We start from the raw sequence: 18378 nt of genomic DNA on the forward strand, positions 1-18378 counted from the left end.
TGAAACTGTGAAGTGAGCCCGTTTGACCACTCAGCTAGCCTTCCAGTCTATTCATACTTCCCTCTGTTTCCTGCCTCTGGTTCCTGGCCCGAGGATAGACACTGCTTGAAGCCTGGATATAATTGTGTTGATTTTTAATAACAGACACGCACGCTCACGTGTAACGCGCACATAGTGATGACGTCACAATGAGATGTTGTTCAACGGCTAAAAGTAGAGCGACTAGACCGAGACACAGGAAATTGGCAAGATAATGCTTTTTTTTCCTTTTTTTATATGAATAAGTGTCGAAATGTAACAAGTATGCAACTCTCCATAAATTATGACTATCCAGGCAGCCAAGAGCCATAAGTTTATGAAAGCCTTGCATTTTTTAAGCGAAGATTGAGCTAAATTATCAAACAACGGAAACCTCTTGAACTTCGTTCCATCTGCTGTGAAGTTGTAATGTCGATGTCAAGTAATTCCAAACAACAGTTTGGAATTATAGCTAAAGCTGGCTGAAGGCTATAAAGCCACCGGATGAGGTGTGTTAATCGTGTGTCCCTCTGGTCCATTTAACAGTTTTTAAGGGGGAGGAGGAAATCCAAGGTTTTCGACCCTGCTACTTTCTTGTCCAGTCTCCTCTAAGTTTGTGTACGGAGGGGGACGAGTAAAACTCCTATCTGTATTCGTTGTATGATCTTATGAATACTTTCCTATTTGTCTTTAGAAATTAGGGATCCATCCTATGCTCAATAACGTGAAAGAGGGAAAATAGCTAATGGTTTCAGCTGTTGAGTCTTAGATTATTCAAATACGTTATCTAATGTGATTTAAATATTCATACACATAAATAGCAAATCGTAGAATAATGATCAAACAAACAAAAAATTGTGTCGATTTTTTTTTTTTGTTTGTTCGTTCATGTTATATCTTTCTTCTAGCTATCTTCGGAGCAATATTGCTCCGCGTGACAAAACATATTGCACCTCAGGTAATGGATACTCCATCCACGAAAGCATGTTTGTGAGATATTCGGTGATCATTTGTTCTCTTCCTCTTTGCATATAATATTTTATAATAATACCAGTTTTGCATTAAACCGAGAAGTCTGTTAATGATACAACAACGGGTATGATTTTTTTACCGTTTACATTAGTTATGCTACTGAAGATCTGTCCTTAATTCCATAGAGAACACAACAAAAAACTGGCATTTTCTTCGACCAAAACAAGCGTTGTGCAGTATAAAAAATGAAGTTTTTTTTTCCTATTCATGTTCTGATATTTTTTCTGATATTCTAAAGATAAAAAACTTTTCTTCAGAAAACTGTCATCATATGTGAATATCTGGGTAACGTATCGAATAGCAAGAATTTCTTGATCTTTCACAGAAAGTCTGAGCCTATTATAATTGGTCTCAACTTTTTTTTTTGGGGGGGGGGGAGAAGAGGGAGCATTTTCATTCGTATTTGAGTAGCCTCTCCAAAAAAGGGGGAAAAACTACAGAAGTACAGCTATTACTCTGACAAAATCTGAAATCTAACCCGCCCTAGAGGACACATACCTCAGAACAGCAAAGAAAGTCAACTTCTTTTTCCTTAAGAAGACCGTTTCTTATTCCATAGACTCACCACGTGTTGGTCAGCGATGATGTGGAACATACTTGATGCTGTTTAATTCTATCCTTGACAGGAAACAAATATCAGGAAAAAATGCAGAGCTCACTTTTTTTATTTAGGACCCTTTTCTAATAGTTTGAGAGAACGTTTCTAGTCAGATCATTTTTTCTTAATTATAAAAATAAGTTTTAAATTTCAATTACTTCAATTTAAATTTTGAAAATTATTTTTACATTTTAAAATTGAATTTTAATTTCAAAATTAATATTTTGAATTTAAAATTTATACTTTAAAATGGAAACCTTAATATAACACCGCTTAGATGAGGGTAGACTGTCCTTATGCTTCAAGATAAGGACAAGCTATCTCTATTCCAATGAAAAATTCACTTCAGAAACACTCTCAGCAGTTACTAATCCCTGCATATCGCTGTCACTGAAGTGTTTGTCAACTGCACCAACAGCTGTGCATCGGTTAGCCTTCTGAGTTCTTCTTGAGCAGCTGTGATGTAGATGATTATCTTCTAGCACTGCATCTATAAATATGCAAGAAGAGAATCATCGGGAACTTATACTTTGCATATACTCAATTCCTCCGAAAGTAATAATAATAATAAAAGATACGAGTTGGATAAACCATAACATAGAATAGATGCCGTAATATATCCACAAAGTATTACAATATAAAAGTAGCCATTCATTTGAATTACAGTAAGCAATTACAGAATTTTAGAGAGGTTTGACCGCTACTGTTTTCTTTTCTTGTGATAACAAACTGAAATTTCCCAAGTCAGCGGAATCCAATAGTGATAATTATTACATAACACTTTCATGGAGTCCAAAGACTCATCGAGGGAGGGCACCTACTCTACAGCTCTGCGTCTCCACCACTCCACTAACCTCAACTACCTTCATAATCTACACCAGCGCCATCTACCGCCGACCACCATCACCACTCTTTTCACAGACAATCACAAACATCCATGCCCACGGCGGGATTCGAACCCGCAACCTTTTTGTCAGAGAGCGGATACGCTAACCACTCGGTTGACCAGGCCGGCAATGATTATATAGAAAGGGAAACAATACTTTACGTACACAAAAACTAGACGACAGAGAGAGAGAGAGAGAGAGAGAATTAGGAAGAATATGATTAACACTAAGCCCGATGACTTACTACACATCTTTAGATCGGAATTTCGGATGCGATGCCCAACGAAGATGTAAGTTTTCATGGTATGATTGCAGTTCACAAGCATCGCATAATACGGATGAACTCAGAATGTAGTTAAAGTCGTATTATTCATCGTCCTTGTGCTCCAGAAATATGGATGTAGAGTCTTTTAAGCGACAAGTTACGCTGTTGACGTGAAGTTAGACAATGGAAAATGCCTGGGGAACACTGCCGACTTCAGTACCTTTCCGAAAGTGAAATTCAAATGAGAAGAAATACTATTCCTATAATACATAGTATTGTAAGGTAAAGTATCCGGATATTTCCATTTTTCTATTAAATATGTCACGCCTGATCAGAAGTACTCTAAGATGGTATACAACAGAACCTATAACTATAGATATTAAAGGCCAAGTATCATTATTAGCACGGATAAGGCTCATAAATATAAATACTCTTACAGAAGTTAAATTCCATTATCTTCCATGCCGCAACTGATATTCGATAATAAGCAAGATTACAACTGCAGCCTGTCTTGTGATATAGATGAATGATTCACTGAATGCAATACTTGAGGTAAATTTCAATTTCTTGAATCTTTCTCAGCATCTCTGCTTGGTTCTTTTCACAATAAACAGTGATTCGAAGTTTCATACCAGGAAACAGTTTTTTTTTCATTCCGCAATACAGACAAACCGACTAGAAAATATACGCACTTGACATAGAAGACTGCCTATATAGGATTAACTGTATCATGACATTAAATTCGTCTCCATGAAGCCAATTTTCTCAGCCTCAGCAAGCCATTTATCCCAACATATGAAGAAGAAGATGAGATGAGATGATTAGGTATGAGATATTTATATTAGGTGACAATGAGCTGAACATTGTGAAATAAATGTGGAATTTTATCTTGTTATTCTTGATATCTTGATAGATTTGTTATTCTTTAAGAAACGTCAATGGTTAGGTTTGTTCAAATTAGCAAAATTGCAACTAAAGCATGGATGAAACTGCTTTTTGTCTGCCAGTTGCATACGAGCTAGTTTGAAGTGCATGTTTTTGCTATTTGAGAAGTTTCCTCGTTAAAGCCACTATAATCTCTGCCTCAAGTTAATTAATTAGAAGCTGGTTAAATGCTCTAATAAATTCTTCTAGTCGATGGTAGCATCCTTTTTTTCCTTCCTTCTTTCTCGTTTTTCGCTTACGCATAGATCCACACAACGAAGTCTTTCGGAAGATCCAACTGAATAGGGTGGTTAATCTTTATTGCCGTAGTCTCCTAAAAAAACCTTATCGAGGTTTTTTCTTCGCGTCCTACAAGGTATTCGAACCCAGGTCTTTCCAACCAAAGGGCATCGTCGAAACCGAGTGCGACGGCTCTGTTAGCATACAAGATTTTAACCCTGATCTTTCGACCAAGCTTGGAGTTACAGTAAATTGTATTTTAGTTGTCAGAAACTGGAATCTGTATGACGTATCCAGTTCAAATCAGTATTCCAATAACAGAGCCCTTCCTCACTGAGACTAAATTCAGAACCATCTGCACCATAATTAAAGTGATAAAAATTTCTCTTAATATCTTTTATGTTCACTAATTTTATCATAACTATGTATACAAACATTTTACATTACAGAGAGATCCAGTTCATTTATCTTCAGTGAAGAATCAACCTAGTTTAAAGATGATGTTTTGAGTTGAATACCTCAGAAGACAACAACGAAGCGAACCTTATGGAAATTCCAATGATTTAATTTACTAATTAACAACTTTATATGCCAAATAGCCAGCCTGGTTGGCCGAGCGGATAGCGTATCCTCTCTCTCCAACCAGTCGAATTCCTCCGTGGGCATGGATGTTTGTTATTGCCCTTAGATGGAAGATAAAAATTCTGAAATTTATCTCCCGTCTAACGACGATAACAGTCTCGCATCGGTCGATGTATGTGTGACCATCGCCCTGCTTATTCGAGGCATTAAAGTGGCTTGAAAAAAAATTTCATGTTTGGTCTTTTAAAGCAAGGTTTCTGAGTGGGCAAAAGATTTTTATCTTTTGCCCACTCTGACCAAGAATGTGCTGTAGGTTTACATAAAACCTTCGTGGTGGGAGCCGCATAAAAATGGAAAGATCCTAGTTAGAAGCGTGCTTTATTTTCATGTCGTAGTCATAGTGCTCATACAAGATCAAACTGTATTGAGATTGTCAGCATCGTTTTCTTTAATACTGAATTTGATCAGCGGATTTTTGTTTTGACTTTTAAGTTTCAAACTGTAGGGAGCAGTCGTATTATCACACCGTGATCGCACAATATTTCAATTCAGCAATACTTTGAAGTCGTACCAGGTAAATATTATCTGCCCTGGTCATAAAAACTTATTAATCATAGCATTTTCTCCTTGAAAGTAGATGCTTTTGCTTAGTAGTTATAAGTAGCAAAAAATACGAATTGAATTTCATTACTTTTAACTTAAAAGGATATCCTAGCATATCCATGAAATTTTCATTACAAGTATTAAATAAATATACAAAAACTTATCACATTAAAATGGTTGCTAGTACAAATATCATTAAGTATGATTTGCACGGAGTCTTTAGTTCACCTTTAGCACGAAAAGTAAATTAGTGAACTAATAATATGATTGTTAAATGTGTCACCTGTTGGATAACAAAAAAGTTAAAGGAAGGAGATGTGGGGATAAATGACTTCTATATGAAAAGTACTCGAGCTTAATGAGAAACAGTGGAAAGAGATGATTAGAGGGGAGGAGAGTTAATGGAAGCCCAGTTTATTGTCATCATTTTGATATCCTACACCGAAGGATAACTACTTCCTAGAATATTTGCATATTTCATGAAGGGTTGCCCATTGCGAAGAGCGGACTCGCCAGAGACTGGTTAGATCGGAATAATGCGCAGAAGATGTTGGAGTTAGTACAAGGTCATACAGGGCGAATATCTTCTCGGGTTATAGGAATTATCATAATAATTAACAATGCTATTAGAGATCAAATTTTGTTTCAATCCCTCCTTCTAGAAGAAACGAAAGAAAACCACAGCGCGTTAATTTATAAATGTATTAACATGTGATGGAATAACTGTCGATGTTTTTCACTCGTGGGACTATTGACATCTCAGGGGTTCCACACTGAATAGCGTAGTGCAACAAAGAAACCAAGTTATTCTTTCGTTTCCTTCCGATCCTCCCCCCCGCCGCCAAAAAAAACTTCATTAACAAGATCATCCTTTGCCCCCCTCCTCCACAAAAAAATCAAATATTTTTCAAGCTATTTCTTATTTTCTGAAGGGCTTTGCTGATATCCATGATCTGTAACATGAATTAGAAAAAACCTTTTGGGTACCAGAGTAAAGGTTTACCATACGTCACTACAGGAGTTGATGTTGAGACAGGACTCATATTCAATAGAAAATACGATTGATTACCAATCAAACTTGTGCTAGAGAAGAATTATAGAGTGGAACAAATGCATTTTAGTGCATTTCTTCCACTCAAAGTAGTAATGCAGGATATTTTTAAAGTTGATCCCCAATCACTGGGCTCAGACCGTATCTCATAAAAAGACTGAGTGAGAAAAAACACTGTCTTGAGAAGAATAAATCGGAACATTTCTTTTTTATTAGGAGCATGATTACAAATGCCCCTTAACTACCTCATCTTATCAGTGTTTATAGTATTTTTTCTGCTATAAGGAAGGACGAGCCGACACCCCATGCTGGTTTTATGTGACTATTGCTAGTAGGGTCTCCACTGTGATCTACTTTACAGAGGTCTAAAAAAAGTTTCAGATGCATTTTTTGCGTAACTTTCCCACGTCTGTATCGTGAAGAAACGCTGCACTTTCAAAAGAAGTAAACGATAACAGATTAGATCTAATACTTAAGCTCCGAACGTCTTCTCTAAAAAAAACATTATTTTCCCAGTCGTAAAATACGATAGACACTAGTTTGGAGGTCAAAGTCTCCGTCTTCCCCATCGATACAACGGTCCATATCTGTCTATTCGGAGAACGCAGCGGGAAAAAAAAAATAAAAAAAACAGAGAACGCAAAACCAAAAGCGTTCCTCACCCCCCTTTAAAAAAGAGATGAACAAATCCCGATAAGTTATGTTGACTCCGTCGTCAAAGACCAGCTCTGGGGACAGTCGCTATTGAATACTCGAGCAACAAATAGAGCTCCCGTCTGGCGAGGGTCAACAGTGGTAGCACCATCACACAAGTAGCAAGGAGCGAGAGAGAGAGAGAGAGAGAGAGAGAGAAAGAAAAAAAAAAAATCGGCGCTCACAGATCGTGTCGAATTCGCTGCAATCGGACATTTACGTTCGAGTATGCGAAATCAGGTGAAAACGGATCTGTGCCGTTCTCCGTACATTCAGCGCAGTTACGCCGTCTGGCAAGGCAATAAAAGGCACCAGTCTTTTGAGTTGACAGGGTCGAACAAGCGCTGCGGCGGCGGTGGCTAAACGCTGTAACTTCCCTCCATTGCTACGTTCTCTCCTTTCTCTCTCCTTCCTCTGTCTACATTTTATTTTAGTTTTGTTCCGTAATGCTACAGCCTGACGCAAATCGACAAAGGGACACAACAGTAGTCCCTATTTTTTTTTTCTCCCCTCCCTCCGCCTCCTTCAAGGCCTCATCCCAACAAAATAACAAGGGACAATATCAAAGTCTGACACCGTACATTAGTAAGCTGCTCTGAACGTAATCAATACTTGGAGTTACAGGTCCGATTGCTTTGTACCTCTATCATCCCCCTTGTCACCTCTAAACAATTTACTTTGTCATGAAGTCAAGCAGAATGCCGCCGCAGTCCACTGTCGGTCTGACCCTTCTTTCCAATGCACGCAGTTTCACAACACACACCTGGTTGCAGTATGAGGCTGCAGAGTTGAGGGGCCATTTAGTTCTCTCACGCATGTGCCAACGCCTGATTACACCCGATTCTCTGGAGTTGTTTTCGCTGGTCTGGTGATCTTTGATAGCTGTTTGACCTTCGTGTTTTGGTTAAACCAACGCGGATGAAAGGTACACTAATCAGTGTCTCAGCACCGTACAGCATCAGATCACGTGATCGAGCATTTTGACGACCGGCGTTTCGCCCGCTGATCAGAATTTCGTCGCGGTGACCTTGAACGGAAATAGAAACAAGGTTAACTATATCAGCACAGTGCGGAGTGATGCTTAAGAGCACATCACTTCATTGTTAGGGGAGTTGTTATGCATTTAACAGGTAGTGCGTTGGTACAATTCCTTCCCCTTGCACGATACGTTTTCAAAGGCTACTTTCCTAAATGCTGCTTCCTCTTCGTTTCCTTCTTTTTCCATACAGTTTTCAAGACGATGTACTTAATCGCGAAGAGATCTTCAATGTATAGTAGATTAAACTCAGAAAATTACGAAAAATAAGATTTCAAATTAAACTGAAGCTCTGTGTATTGAATTCAATATTACTGCCATCAGACATGCCATGTATGGTTGTAATTGATATCCATAACCCTTCGAAATCATAGGCTATAAATTCGTATTGAAGGATTACCAACCAAAACTATTCTGTGCATAGCAACATAGCACTGATGGCTAAATAATGGTAGCTAATATGATAGCTCAGCGGCTTTTCACATCATCTAAAATCTTTCTGATATTGTTATTCATATGATGATTTAAACTATAGCATAATAGAGAACCGAAATCGGTGCTTTCTCTCTCTCTCTCTCTCTCTCTCTCTCTCTTTCTGTGCTATTTTTTTCTTATAAATCTCTTCTCAACTTTGTACAATCGAAGGATGAGAATGGCTAAATTAACTGTGTTGTAATCTACGTGACGTTGATTTGACTCACGGGTCACTGCTGCTGTCGATAATTAGAAACACCCTTTCACCTCCTCCGTGGCGTGTCCAAAACAAACAGTTCGCTTGTTGCATTTCCGTTTAGCTCTTTGATTTTTTTTTTTATTATTATATTTCCCCCCATAAGGTTCTGATCTATTGTCTGCTTAAAAGAGAGAAGGACAGGTGAGGAATTCTGCTTCCTCTCTCCCCTTCTAGTACACTCTGACTTCTCTACATTTCTCCCTTCTTCGACCCTCTTCCCCTCTGCAACTTCGACGATTACTGACAGAGAGCGGGTAATCCGTTTATCTGTAAGTGTTACCAGTCGACTCCTCTATCGAGCCAAGGATGCGAACCCAACTGTAGCTAATTCATTAAGGGAAGGAAAACACTTCGCCTGGGGATATTTTTACTTCCCTTGAGTAGTGGGGTGGAAATTTAGTTTTCCTGTGGTTACATTGTTCGCGTATGCCTTAAATATTAATATCATGATTGCTGCTGTTCCAAGAACTCCCTTATAGGCCGGATGTTTCTACAATACGTAATATCTCAGATTAATTATATGGTTTCCAATATCGTATTACAATCCGCTAGTTACTTTTATTAACACACTAGTTACACATCTCTAGAAATTAATTCTCAATAATTTGCTCATTTCTGCAGTGGATTACTTTATGCTCCTCCTGATACACACAGACTGCATAATTAATGGTGAAACTCAATCCTGTAATAAAAGTCCGACAGTCGGGGAGCTAACTTTATTCTCAATGTCGTATCAAAAAGTAGTGTTATTATAATAATATTTGGGTAAATTAATTACAAAATCATATTTTCAAGTGTGATTTCACCTTCACTTTTTCAAACTAACTTTTTTTCTTCGGTTTCCGGAAACTGTTGTTTCTGTACCTCCAAACGGAATTCTCAAAAGCGCCTTTCTAGCTTTGAAATCATAATAAAAACACTTCTAGTGAAGTCGATAACAGTGATGTCCTTTGGTTGTCCAGAGAACATGCCCACGATAGCCCTAATAATCTTCCTCCTCTTCATAGCCCCAGACTGCATGTAATCTACACAGACAACCAGCCAATCAATCAATCAATCAGTCGTTCGCAAATAGACAAAAATACCTGGAAATAAATAGCTAAACTCTTCATCATGTTAATCATTGAACTCATGAATAGTTATTTCGATTAATTGAATATAATTGCATAAATCCCAAAAGATACATGAATTAAAAGAAACGGTTTGATAACAGAAGTATTTGGTGGCGTTATCTGTGTGGGCAGTTCATCTTGTTAGGATAAGCATTAATTTCATATATTAATTTCATATAATGATTTTTTAACAAAATAATTTTCGCATAATACAATATGTGAAAAACAAGGAAGATTTTGTTTACTATATGCAACCGGAAGCTTTTTCACGCTTCACGGTTTGAAAAACATTGACCAAGACACTGCAGACCCGCACACAAAGAGATTTGCTTGAGCTCACATTAAAAGCAAAAGTAGAAGATTAAACTAATTCGGGAAGTGGAAAAGTACGCAGTAACTGGGAATAAGACAGCCATTTACATTTTACAGAAATTCAGAGTGCGAAGAGATATTTTTCTCTCTTTGTACTCTTTTAAATATGCTAAAATAGACGCAAAACAATAGGAAAAATAAAAATACTCATCACAGAATTATGGAAGCGCGTGCTATGATGAAACTGTGCAGTTCCTTAGGGTTCGAGATCCGGGATGTGCAGAAATGAAAAAAAAAAATAAAAATGGAAAAAACAGAACCTCTGTAATGTCATAGATACCTTCTTCCACTACGCGTTATTCCCGCTTCCTATGCAGGGTCCGCGAGTTACTTAGATGCGACTTCTTGTTAGTACTACTCCCACCGGCCCTGGTCTGCCGCTGGGGGGGGGGAATAATTTTTGACTGTAGAGGCGTATGTTCAGGGGATGAAAAACGCCAGATGAACTGGCGGAAAAACCCTACTGCCCGCGCCCAAGACCGGCTAACTTGGCTATGCCTGAGGAAAATCCTCAAATTCCTCACGTCTACTACGGGAATCGAACCTGGGACACTCCTTCCCCAGGCATATGGTTGCGAAGCGCAAAGCCTAACTAGGCTAATCGCGCGGACTGTAATGTCATATATATACGATGATAAATGTTATTTAACATAAACGAAATGTTAAAATAACAGAATTTTTTTATTGTGAATCTAGCATTTTAGTCATTTGGTAAAGCATTATAAAGTGTCCACAGACGAGGCAATTTTTATGAATTAAATAAAATTGTAAACTTAGTGTGCTGCGTAATCCAATTCATAACCAGAATTTGTTGTTATACATAACAGTATGATGAAAGAGGTGAGTAAAAAAAAAAAAAAAAAAAAAAAAAAAAAATTTAAAGAGGTAGTGCTAACAACTTCTCTCAATTTGGTTTATCTCAAATAAGTGGTCCAAATCGTTTTGGACCACTGATAGTGGTCCACAAATGGAATTGTATTTCAATTCTACAGTGCGGTGGTCCGCAAACGATTTTGCACACCGCTGCACTATGGAATTGTGGTAAATGAACCAATATTGAATGCCAAAGTAAACGATTGTAATATAAGCTTTGCACACATTGCATCTTTGAATTTATGATATAAGAAATACACACATGACAAGTATATTTAATTAATATGTATATTTTTCCCTGTCTCAGTTTTTGTATTTAAAAAAAAAAAATTAAAGCTTTTAAACCAATGCTAAGTAGCTAACATGTCGGTGTTCAATTTTATTATATTTTTGATTTTTTTTTATATCAAAGAAATGAAGTGAAGTGATGTTTGTAGAAAATCAGAATAGTGCATGCTGTGATGCATTCCTCCTATTTTATTCTTAAGACCACCCTATGCCTTTCAAAGATTTCAGTGTTTTGTTAGTTGAACACACAGAACAATAGATAAAAAAAAAGGTCATTTTCTTTCTGTGCATAATTTTATATCGTACCTACTTTCAGTTCTGTGAATGTTTATTATTTTTTATTTTGTACATACCCCAGGAATAAACCTCCAGGAATAGAAAGAGCACTGATGTGTTTGAAAGGCGTAGGGTGGTCGGAAAGGTATAGGTGAGTGAGCCAATACACACTTTTATTTCAATTTGGAATGTAAGATTTTTGCTATGGCATTCGTTTAACTCAAATAGATCATCAGACGGTTTGAAAGTTTATTTTAGAATTAAGCGCAAAAGTTGAAATAAAATTAAAAATTCTCTCAAGAGTTTTTTCTTCATCGTATTTAAATATTTATATACTGCATGAAATACAAAGATGTGCAATTTTAGACACAATTATAAATACTGAAAGATTTATACCTTTTTTTAAAAGATAAATTGTTAGAAATGGACATGATTGAAGATTGATGTGTAGATAAGATATCTAAAATTGTTGTAGTTTTATTACTTATGCAATAGGCTGTACGCATTTCATTTCTAAAGTATGTCTGTCAGAGTAATTTCCGGTAGTTCGCACTGTTGCCATCATTCTGTTGTTACACAATCAGTTACTATATGAGAACCGATGATGTGCTAACCCTGAACCAAATTGGCGGCACACATAATAGTATACTCAAGTGTCACTAGAGGGTGTTTACAAAGCTACTATTGAATCAAACGGATGACATCCCCCCCCCCCCACTTTGTGGAGCACACAGAACTCTCAAAGCGGATGTTTACAAATCTGTTTCAGTTTGAACTGAGGGACTCGGCAGTCAATAGCGAAACAGAATCTCTTTTCGAATACAATCATTAATAAATTGTGCAAGAAGCCTAGTGCACAGGTGTTCTTCCTTGCTAGCTGACCCTCGCAGGTGCTCGTGCTCCTCCCCTTTTTAACTTCCTTTAACCCCGAAGGTCTGTGAGCGGTAGTGACGCTCCTCAAATTCTGTAGGTTACTCTGATAGAGTGTCTGGAAACAACGCAATCAGCCAGCTACAAAACATCCTCTCTTGTTATTATGTATAATTGTTTTGTTTGATCGTTTGCCTACAGGTGATAGGAATTATGGGAAAATTATAGCGCGCCCACGGCTTCAGTGCTTCACTGCCCCGAATGTGTTTGGCACGAATTGCTTGAGCCACCCTATTATCAGACTCGGTGGGCGTTTGCCTGTGATTTCATTAGACAAATACGAACAGTATTGTTTAATTATCTCTGACTTATCTGTAGCACAAATAAAAACCCGGAACTGGAGTTCAGTGCCAGTGAACGACCTGTATGCCCCCTGTCGGGTAATTTCATCTGAAAACTTCAGGTGGCAATACCTTCTTTCCAATTCTTTCGTCTGTTTTTTTTTTTTTTCAGCATAGCGAAGGATTAATCCAAACTTGCTTTAGAATTCAAGTATAATATGAATATAATTTTTAATACGAATTCTGTTAAAGCGAAAATCAAAAAAAAAAAATCTCTAATATTAGACTATTTTGTTACGAGTCAGTTGACTGCAGAGTAACTATGATATTGCAATGGATACAAATGTTTGTTACTTGTAACACACGAACTATTTTTTTTTTCCACTGAAACTTTAGGTCATTACTGGTGTTACTGGTAGCGGTGTCTCAAATATATTCAAAATAAATTAAACATCGAATCGAAACATTGGCTTTTGGATAAATAACAGTTGGATTGAAGATAATCAAAAGAACAATGTTCAACACATTGCATATCAGAGGAATTATAGTTCTTGGGTTAATTTCATCATACCGGAAGTTTATACGGGCGAATACGAAGTGCTGGAGATTTTGGATATATACCATATTAAAGTGCTCGAATATTTAGTGCATCTCTCTCTCTCTGTGTAAATTCAAAATAAATTCAAGATGTATACCTACAAGTGCCAGAACTTAGTGAACCAAACCATGCCTTAAAACATGTCATGATGATTATGCACAGTAACTATTGATGTTAATGGGCTTCAATTAGAGCGTTTACTAGCAGACAATTTTTGGCATTCAGAGCATAGATTACTAAAGATTTTTTTTCCTTTTTATTTATCTTTCCAGTGACTGTTTATCCCTACCCCATTCTGTTGTCTTCTGTACTTTCCTACTCAATACAGACAGTTGCTTGGAAAGGACGAATTCTCAAGGAATTCTCTGAATACCTAAACACGCTGATTCAGTTTCTTTCAGACCAGCTATCATTAACAGTGATGGCCGAAACACGATTCGCCAATAAAAATTAGTTCAAGCACTACTCAAAGAAAAAAAAAAGATAGACTAGCTATTACTCTTCGAATATAAACCACACTTCGTATTCTAAATGAACTAAATACGCATCCTCCATATCTAAAGGTTCCGTTTTTGTTTGTAAACGTCATGTAAGAGCATAGAATTCTAGATAATATTCTGGACAATCGTACATACTTGAAATAATTTAGAATTGTTGAATTTTGTAAACACTTGGAATAATCATTTCTCTGTATTTATCCCAAATTTTTAAAAATATTGATTATAGTCATGTCGCACGATATTAAGTATGGAATGTATTTAATGGGATACTTATTGTCCCACACTATCCCTCACTTCTTTCTGTTTCAGATCAGCACGTTTAACCTTATTTAGCTACGCTTTTCTGTTTTCTTCTTTCTATCGTTATGCCACATCGCGCTTCCAGATCCCAATCGTAGCTATACAATGCTCCTGTTCTTTCCTTCTTTTCCTAATTAGACTCTGTAGCTTCTTTTCCCGGTCATAGTCGAGCGGAGCCAAGAAACAAATGTAACAGCTGCGCGAAGCATGTCAATGTTGGAAGAGATGGCAATTGTGGTTACTCATTTTTACAAATTTGATGCAATTAGTATAATATTTGACTGTTAGCTAACAGAGTACGAACGTAGATTCCTAGAGAACAATAACTGTAATTTTCAAGTCTCTGGTGATTGTTAAGATAAAACGGTCCGTTCTGGAGTGACAGCATAAAATAAGAATAACAAAATTAACTGTGATCCGTTATTATAAATAATTCCCTAATATGTAAAATTAGTCTATTAGAAATATGTACATAGTTTTGAGTGAAATATCCTTAACAAATCAATCTAATAAATGAACACCAATCATAAAAAAACATTTCATTTAAGCTATTAATGAAATGCGTTTTATCCAGTTGGAAATAAAACCCTGATTAAAATTGTCGGGTTACGAATTAGGCTGAAATTAAGCGAGGCGTTTGCGCAGGTGTGAGAAAGAAGGGCAACACATTTTTGACAGGATGCAAAACAGCTAAAAAAGGAAACATTCCTGCGTTGATGGATTACATTCGTTTTGTTCATGCGCACGTTTAGATCCTTCTTAGTGAAGAATCATGGCCGTTTCTTTTAGTAGAAGTTTATTATTTTTTCGCATTATTCTTTTTTCCCCTTTTATCGTTATTTTAATTAATTTATAATTTTAATTAATTTATTGTTATATTTTTTTGGAAGAAAAGTAACGTTTCAATGGTCATGGAAGGCTAAATTGCCACCTTCGGATTGGTATTAAGGTAATTAGGTAATTTACAGAGAATAAAGTCATTCTAAGAACTTAATAAATTTCTTAGGAAGCCAATTTAGTTGGCCATTGGTTGGTGAGCGGAAGTTATCCGCTCGCCAACCAGTTAGGTCTTGAGTCAAATTCCACTGCAGGCACACGAATGCTTGTGAATCTGTTTAAGTACTGTAGTAGTGGATTTTCACAGCCTGAGTGAGCCCCCCCCCCCCCCCAATTCTAGTTATCGGCAGCCCAAAGAGTCTCCAAAAGTGCCATGTTTGGTATCTAAAGCAGGATTAAGAAATACTCAATGGCGTCTCACCTATCAAGATAGGTGAGACGCCATTGAGCCTAATACAGAAACAGCTGCGTGTTTGATTATGAGCGCATAGTTCAGGGAGATAGATCTCCCGATCTTTTCAGATCGTCTCCTTAAAATACTTGTGGAGAAGACACGGAAACGACATTTGTCCTTCTGATGGAAAGATCTGGGTTCGAATCCCATCAAGAACTCAAAAAACGTTTATGAGTGCATTTTTTTGACTGGATGTAAGTTAATCGCTTTCTTACAGAAGTGGCACAATTTATTCTCCTAGAAACTTGGGTTTTTCACTACAAAACTGATTGATACACGATTAACAGAGAAAGAGAATATACTAAGCTCGGCCTTAGTTGCTTCGGCTGTAAATTCCTTATCCGTATCGGTTGGCACATATTTGAGATCCAAATATATTTTGACTTAGATGCCTAACTCAAACAAAATTATGCAGAGGATGGCATCAAATCCTGAACTTTCTGAATGAAATATAAAATCAATTATTTTACTCAACTCAGCGATCCTCTAATATTTGGCAGGTGCGGAGAAGTCGATTTATATTTTTAGTATTCACAATGCGTTTATTGGTTGAAAGTGCTTATTACGTCTCAGTTGTGGTGTAGTAAGTGCTTGAACTTATGATGCTTATAACTACCATCTACACATCATGCGAACTCCTGTATTATTTCTGTGGTGGATCAATGAATTCACTTATCAAATGCCTTTTTCGACATGACTCCCATTTCAGCAAGATGAAGACTTTCACTATTGTTCTATTATCCGATTATTTATTAGTTATGTCATGAATGTATATCGTACAGTAGTGACTGTCTACACCCCACACTAGAGAGTATCGCGTGGATTGTGTCGTAGTGACACAAAGAGTTGATAGTACTCTCTGTGGGCTGTAAGCAGACAGTAGTGCCTTAATTAACTTTAAGACGTTCCGCTACACATCGGCGTAATACATTACTGTTAATTCTACGTATCAAAGCAGGTTCAGTCAGAACGCACCTTAACACACCATTACATTCATTCCATTCTTTTCTAATTACAGGGAGCATCAGTTGAACGCATTGTATCATCACCTAAGTGGATATTCCATGGCTGGTCAACCGTATTGCTTTTCTTTCTTCATTATATGCATAATTATCTAGCTAGTTCGTATATTCCCCCAGAATTGTTTTGTTTTCTGTTAAGACGAGTCTCTGAGGACTGCATTCCAAGTTACTGTGTACTTATTGACTTTCCTTTCTTGACTGTGTAAGAAAACGTCACGTTATTTGTATAACTCATTCTTCCGGTTACTTTCCACCACTTTCGCCTCCGTCTGTGTTTTGCATAATTATTTACTTGCTTCTTGTTAGACGGCAGTCTATTCTCCTCTGTTTGCCATAAAGCACAATTATTTTAATTATTTATGCAAGTACCTATAGATCTCTTTCTCTAGTTCTTCTCCGTTTACCCGAGATGAGCCTTAATTAGAGAAGGTTTGGTCTCTGCATGGCATTATTAAGAATTCCGAGTGGGAAGTTGCTATTACGGCCGCCACCACGGCTATTCAAACCAGCTGACGCCGGTAGCAGCGAATGTACTTTATCCCACGTATGTGCTGTCCAGTTCATCGAAGATCCTTGCAGTGGTCAAGTGTGCGATGCATAATGACTCTGATGACCGCCTCTGTCGGAGGTTGTCAGTTTCCTGTTTGTTCCCTTTCAGATGGTTTCCCTGTAGAAAGCCGATGGGTTAACGTAATCCCGTGGAGGTCAGCCGTATCTTGAGCTCGCCAGATGACCACTTTCTCTGTAGTCGCGAACATTGGAAGAATGGGGAGGAGAGGGGGAATAAGTTGTGGTAGCAATGGTGGTGGTGGTGACAGTGACAAATGGCGCAGTTGTTATCCGGATGACAAGAAGTGAGGTCACATTGTCCATTATGCTTACACTTTTCTTTTGTCATAGGAACTTTATTGATGCTTTCCTCCGGGTTACTCTTAACCCTCCCTCACCCCACTTTTTACTACGCAGCGTTTACTAACCTCATCGGACTTGACTGAGTTTTTTTCTTCTTTTTTTTTTTTTTTTTAGTGATTACATGACACACAACATTTTCAGCTTCGGTATACTAGGACTGACAAAACAAATTAAAGTCATTCTGAGACTTTACATGGATTGAGATAGTGAAGTTGGTTCTTTTTTATTATTATTATTCCAAATAATATTTCACCAAGTAAACTCCTAATCTGGTCTTTATTGATTATAGTTTTTAGGTCAGTGTTTTCCGAAAACATTGGAAGAGGAACATAATCTTTAGATCAACGTTCAGTTACTAAAGAGCTGTAACTTCAACTCCATTCTTTTGCAGAGATTATCGATTTAGCTGATTTAATTTTCTAAAAACATTTTAATATGTTACTGCAAATCATAATTCAATAAATAAATAAATAAATATTTTCTGGAACGCCGAAGCAAAAATTAACAAGTTCATCATAGATTTCGAAGTGCTCCAGCTAGTTCTACATAAAAAAAACGATAAGTACTATTTGCAAAAATTTGTATTCCTAAATTTTTAGTTTTGAAAATAAAGTGAGCCGGCATTCTTTTTTAAAAAATGCGCTTATTCTGAATATTTTTTTTTAAAATCTTGAAGACAGTCAGCATAAGATCTATTTACAAAACAAAACACACAGGATAGGCAAACCTTCACTTTGACTATTTGACCAAGAATTCTTTTTACTACTAGTTTCCGTTCCTCAAAATTTGATATCCCACCAGGTATTACGGGAGTTAAAATATGTACAGAAGGAAATATATAAAGTACAAGAAAAATAAACAGAGAGATCAAGTGGATCGTATCCATACTAATGAAAGTTATCACCTTATATACTCAGGGCTCTAATTATCTTGTACACAACATACGATGTGTTTGCATGCA

The 18378-nt window shown here is 37.0% G+C and overlaps 1 protein-coding gene across 8 annotated transcripts in view; it reads left to right on the plus strand.

Moving 5' to 3' along the window:
- Positions 1–18378, plus strand: part of LOC150097970 (dachshund homolog 1-like) — a 290648-nt gene that overhangs the window by 98736 nt on the left and 173534 nt on the right. For 6 of the 8 annotated variants that reach the window (XM_090406400.1, XM_090406399.1, XM_090406396.1 and 3 more), the window contains exon 2: positions 11666–11734. The exons of the other annotated variants lie outside the window; for them this stretch is intronic. In XM_090406400.1, coding sequence (XP_090262526.1) covers positions 11666–11734 — 69 coding nt within the window. The remainder of the gene's footprint in view (positions 1–11665; positions 11735–18378) is intronic. 8 annotated transcript variants of the gene reach the window in all.

Source organism: Typopeltis vanoorti, chromosome 16 (genome assembly GCF_054136105.1).
Source record: "Typopeltis vanoorti isolate ZY-2024b chromosome 16, IOZ_Tvanoo_1.0, whole genome shotgun sequence".
Classification (NCBI taxonomy): Eukaryota; Metazoa; Arthropoda; class Arachnida; order Uropygi; family Thelyphonidae; genus Typopeltis; species Typopeltis vanoorti.